This window comes from Meleagris gallopavo, chromosome 7 (genome assembly GCF_000146605.3).
Source record: "Meleagris gallopavo isolate NT-WF06-2002-E0010 breed Aviagen turkey brand Nicholas breeding stock chromosome 7, Turkey_5.1, whole genome shotgun sequence".
Taxonomy (NCBI): domain Eukaryota; kingdom Metazoa; phylum Chordata; class Aves; order Galliformes; family Phasianidae; genus Meleagris; species Meleagris gallopavo.
This window is the reverse complement of record NC_015017.2, coordinates 12,017,788-12,023,657: the sequence shown is the minus strand read 5'-3', so window position 1 is coordinate 12,023,657 and position 5,870 is coordinate 12,017,788. Positions and strand designations below refer to the sequence as shown.

General features: G+C 37.4%; 1 protein-coding gene across 8 annotated transcripts in view; it reads left to right on the top strand.

Annotated features, from left to right (window-relative positions):
• The window catches only part of ADAM23 (ADAM metallopeptidase domain 23), a 102,322-nt gene that overhangs the window by 6,260 nt on the left and 90,192 nt on the right, over positions 1-5,870 (top strand). For all 8 annotated transcript variants that reach the window (XM_010713497.3, XM_019617027.2, XM_010713495.3 and 5 more), the window contains one exon: positions 3,018-5,830. In XM_010713497.3, coding sequence (XP_010711799.1) covers positions 3,018-5,830 — 2,813 coding nt within the window. The remainder of the gene's footprint in view (positions 1-3,017; positions 5,831-5,870) is intronic.

The following is a 5,870-nucleotide window of genomic DNA, read 5'->3' as shown; positions in this document are numbered from 1 at the left end:
AAAAAAGGAAAAAGAAAATTCTACTTATTCTGGCCTTCTGTTTAGATCTAATTCTGATTTATAAGATTTTGGAGTTAAGCCAAAAATGCTTTACCTAAGAGCTTAGGTGCATGTCTCAGTAGGGCACAGCAGTTCAGCTGGCTGGCATAATTTGATCATCTGATGTATATGATTACATCACATTCATATGATAATAATCCCTTTTTTTAATGTGTTACATAGATTTTCTCTTGTGCTTAGTCAATCCTAATAACCCTTATCTGTACTTCTATTCGTTCTACTCCATTTTTTCTTTTTATCAAGAATTCTATGTGATTATACACCTTTCAGAAAAAATGTTTTATTTTTGGAGTTAGGGAAGGAATGTTACACGTTGTGTCATAATCTTTTCTTCATTTCCTTCTGAAGTAACACTTGCATTTCAAGCAGTGAGGAGTTGTGTACTGCTGTTGGTAAATTGATATGGCCAGTTAGGCTCAAGCAAAATGTGTTGCAAGTTTTATTCCTTGCTATTTACTAAAATTTAACTCGGCCTTCCCACTGCGTTCCTTTATATTCAGAGGATAATTGTAATCATTTCTATGTCGTTCATTACAAAAATGGCAAGTGAGTCATAGAACAGCCTGAACCAGAGGGTATCTGTTTCTGATCTTTTGTAATGATGAAGAGTGATTGTTCAACCTATTTAATATAAGCAATCAGTTTTTGGTCTTAGATTGCTTTTTCTCCCCCCTGCATAATTATTTATTTGTGTTTCTAACATACTCCCAGAGACCTTTGTCACTGCCTACTGCATGGTTCAGAGATCAGTAAGACACAGCTTTTCCTTTTCAGAAACCATAAAAGTGATAAGATCTTAGAATCTTCCAGCTATTTTACTACTGTGCTATTACTTCAGTTAATTGCTATGAAGTTTTTGTTTTACTACTTGCAACTATCTTGTGTAGTTAAGCATCAACAGTGTGCTTGCTATATTTGTTAGCTCAAATCTCAAGTAGTGGCAGTTGATACATACATCACTCCATTAAGTAAAATACTCTGTAAATGACTTCATTCTAAATAGTATACTTTAGCACTTGTTATGTAGCCAGGGAGATCTTTGCTATGAGTTTTGGAGCTGTTAGTAGTTATTTTTTTGAGAGGCCATGGAGAATGTTTCATAATGATGTTGTAGAAAAACTGGGAAACAAACAAATGTAGAGATTGTCAGTTATCAGTAGGGGCGGGGAAAGGACCTTCTTATTTACCTTACCTGTTTGCTTAAGTTATGCTGTTTCCCTGATAATTGCATAAGTGAACCGTTATAAGAATCTAGAAGACTGTGAATTGATGAGTGAGTTTAGTCAAGAAAAATCACATCAGGCTATCTTTGACACCATAACAGACCTTGCGAACTGGGAAAAATCATCTATCTTGATAACATCTGTCATGTCACATCTATCAAAATTCCAGATTTTGGGCTGTTCCTCTATGAGGCTTAATAAACTAGCTAAGGAAAATGTGATTAGAGATTAAAAGGTGATGAGTATGTAGCTGGCTGGAAGCATTCTTAATTACTTCTGGCTTGGGGGAAAAGCATGAAAAACTGGAAGGGATCCAACAAAATCTAATGTTGGGCCATTTTTGAGCTCTATCTTGGCTTGAAATTGGTGGTTTCAAGCGTAGATTATTGGTGTGTGTTTTTTAAGTTTCTTTTGCTTTGCTTTGCTTTTCTGTTCTGGTGGTAAACCACTGAAGTACGGTTTTGTGTTTTTTTTGTTTTTGTGCACTAAGTCTTGTCAAATCTGTAGAGACCAAATGAAACTTTACTTTTAAATAAAAATGAAAATGTTTTTTGAAACACCTAAACCTATTATTTTTTCAACCATAAAACAGATCATCTAATCTGAGAATTCTTCTTTTATCTGTCATTTCTCAATAAAAGACTGAGACGTAGCTACCATCATAAGATCTCCTGTCATTGTTTCTCAGTATGAAGTGTCTAATTAGATACTTGGTATCATCTGGCTTATTAATAACTTTATAAACTTGGACATAATTAATACCTGTAAGTCCTTCAAAGACTTCTGCGCATGTTGACTACTAAATGCTTACAACCAAGGAAATTACTATAGAGTGGAATTTATTCTCAGTACTTCCATTAGCAGATGATGCACGACAAAAAGTACGGTCTGATTATAATTGTCAAGTGAAGCATCATATTCTCTTTTCAGTTGTATTTACTACATATAAAAACAATTGTCATCTGCTACACACATTTAAACCTGTAGTGTTCTAAAGATGCATAAAAGAAATAGTCTGTATCTCTCTGTTCTGTTAATTCTGCAAGATGTAAAACACTTCTATCCAAGGCAATCCTGAAGACAGAACTGTCAGTTCTAGAATACCTGAAAGTCTGCTGTTGCCACAGTGAGCTTGGATGATCATAATTTAGCTTCTTAGAGAAGTCAGAGCTGTGGTATGTCTGTGAGAAGCAATGAACATGGAATTCCTTGGTAATGTGTGCAGTATTCCTATCAGGCAGCTGTGTTTCGCAGGAAGCAGGCACTTATACTCCATAGTATTTTTATACTATGCCATGTTATAATGCCCCATTTCCTTACAAAAGCTCATTATTTAACAAATTATAGTTTTACCAAAGAAATAACTTGTTTTCGAGCTCACAACTTCCAACAAAGGAAAACTCTATATCTCTAACTTTGTTCTACTTTTAAAATTATTGTAAGTTTGGCCATTCTTAATGTTTAGTTGCATGAAGAGGGTAACGAAGTAACTGGACTAAAACTGTTGTCTTTAGCTTTAAGGAACGTTCCTTCCCCCATGTTCTAATGGAATGGTTTTGCTGAAGTAGTAAAGCTAGTGTCTTGAGTTTGTTCATTAGGTGCAATTATTTAAAAAATAATAATAATATTTATATATATATATACATATATATATATATATACATATATATACATATATATATATAAAATCATATTTACAGTGTTTATATAGGATTTTCTTTTAACCCTTCTTAGGCCAACCTATGATGATATGCCACTCCCTATCACTCCAGTGTCTGCCAGAATTGCTTCTTCAGGAGAGGTGGAGAAAAAGAAGAATAGAGGCAGACAGGTGACCTCCAGCAAAGACCAGGAGTCCATCGACAGTGTGCGCTCTTCTGCTCCATACCTATCTCGTGAGCACACAAAGAAAACCTCTGTAACGCCGACATTTACTCAAAAATTAGTAACTGAAAAGGAACGTGTTACAGGAACATCCCGGGTGTCTATGGGCAATTGTAGCAATGAGAAATGCAGTGTCCTTAAAGATGCTCAAATTGGAAATCATAGCCATGAAGGCCAGTTTACAGCTGTGAGCCCAGTACCTCAACATTTTTCTGTCAATACGTCAGTTCATAGTTCTTCTGTTAATCGTAAAATAGAAAAAAGTATTAAGACTTCATCATCATCATCAAATCGTATTCTGCATAGTGGATGTGATAACACAGGAATGGAGGTATGCATTAGGAATGAGTTGAAGCCTGCTCTGGCACTGGTTCACCCAAAATGCCCTTCAGTTTTGCATCAGAATCCTGTGTGCAGCCACAGGAATACTTTACATGTTACCTCAGGTCAACCTCTTTTAATACGAGATGGTTTACAAACTCAGGATGAAACTTTGGTGTCTGATTTCCGTCTCAGGGATACTGTGGGGATCAGCAGCGCCCTAGGTCTTGGGACTTCCCCACCACTAGCAAGATGCAAAAATGTGAAGATGAACAGAGGGGATGCAAGTTCAGTGGATGAAACAATTGAAAATGTTATTCTGAAATATTGCCATGGAACTGCATATGAAGAACTTCATTTCAAAGAGGAGAATAATCTCTGTTCAACTTTTTCATCACTTCTGGATCATGCTGATTTAGAGGGCTCTGAAATGAGTTTTGACTGTGATGCACCTATTCAGTCAGGAACAGACTTACCCAAGGCAGCCATAAAAGATTTAGAATTGCTAAAAGAGGTCCAAATAAGTCTGCAAGATAAAGACTACGGAACACAGCTCTCTTCTGTTTTAAAAAGCGAGTCAATGAAGCAAATAGAGACAGTGAAACAGAACGTAGTAGTTCATCCTGAAGAAGCAGTTCTTCCAGCTCTGCCTCATGTGCCTCCTTCTTTTGTGGGAAAGACTTGGTCTCAGATTATGTACGAAGATGATATAAAAATTGAAGAACTTGTGCGTGATTTCAGGGAAGGTCGTTTTCGCTGCTACTTTGACAGTGAATCCTCGGCCAACTGTACAGGAAAGAGAATGAAGAAAAAAAAGCAGAAAGATGAAAAAAGGAACAATACTGCTGAGGGTAATAGAACAGAAACTGCATCAGTTAAAGCACTACCAGAGTTTAATGATGCTTTAAGTGGTGGCTTTGATTTTGATAATCCATCTTTAGCTTCAGATAGGCTATGCAATCCACAAATTCTTAAAACGCCTAGGAAAAGGACATGGCGCCTAGCTTCAAGATGTCAGGTGGTTAAAGTCAGCCATGGCACCCAAACAAGTCTATTGAACTACCCTGTAACAAAAAGAAAAATGGCAAGAAGAGAATCGGATCCATCTGATCAAAAAGCAAGCATTATATGGCCAGAAAATGAAAAGACTCCAAACATGAAAACTAGACTATGTGCCCTTAAGCTTCCTGAGTCCTATAGTAAGATTATGAGCCCTGTGCAGCCCAAGACAGTGGTGTATGTACTTTCGTGTCCAGAGATGAAACAGTGTAAAGGTAAACCTGTAGATATTCCCAAAATGAGGAAAAATCGTAATTCTACAGATAGCAAGGACTCTATAAGGTATAAATACAAACAGTGTTCTTTCAAGTATTATGACCCACTGACAAACAGAATTCTGAAAATGCCTCCTAAGGGTTCAGTTGGGGAAAAGTCCAAAAAGCCTTCTCACGTTCGACAGCTGTTCAGAAGTCTCAGCTTTGATGCAAACATGAGGAAATTAGCTGATGCACAGAGAGAAGGCACACCAACAAAGTCCTTCAATCGGTCAGACTTCTATAGCTCATCTTCAGCAATTTGTCTGCCAGAGTCAGCTAAAGGGAATGATACTCTCTCAAGTCAAAAAGCAGATGGATCTTCAGTTTCCACAGAAAGAACAGATTGTCTGGTATCTAGTCACTCTGAGAACTCTTTTAAACAGCTGGTCATTTCACCTTTGAGTTCTCACCAGTCTGTTGTTGAAGGAGATGGTAGATTAACTCCGTTTAACAGTAGAGTTACCAAAACTCCTTTGACCTCCATCAGAAGTGATCGATTAGAGAGAGAGAATCCAAAAGCAATATGGAAGAGAAAAGAAAGCGCTAATAAAGAACCTTCTTTTTCCAAAAAAGCTGCAGGAGCTATGTCTGTCAGATGCGCTGTTGCAAGGAGAGGAAACAGAGTAACAACAGGCAAACAAACTTCCAGAACTAAAAAGCAACAAAAAGAGGGTATGAGAAGGAAACTTTCTCCTTGTGCCCAGAGATCTTCAGCGTTCTCCATTCACAGGCACCAAACAAGGAAAAATACAGTGGGAAAACACCTTAAGAAAGAAAAACCCGATGCTAAAAAATTAAACGTGAGGAGGAAGTCAAAAAGGACTTTTCTGAACTCAACAGTCACAAGTATTCCCGAGAAGAGACAGAAAGGCACTTCGGGATCTTTTCCCAAGAAGCCAGAGCGAGCTTCTTCCAAAGTCAGAAGCTGGGAAGTAAGTGGAGATCGGGGTCACCCTAGCACTGTGAACCGACACTCAAGAAGAACTTCTGCTGTACCATTACTTAGAAACTGTATTGTTCTACCAGGTGAGAGCTAGCCACCAAAACTAATTTTTTTTTTTTTTTT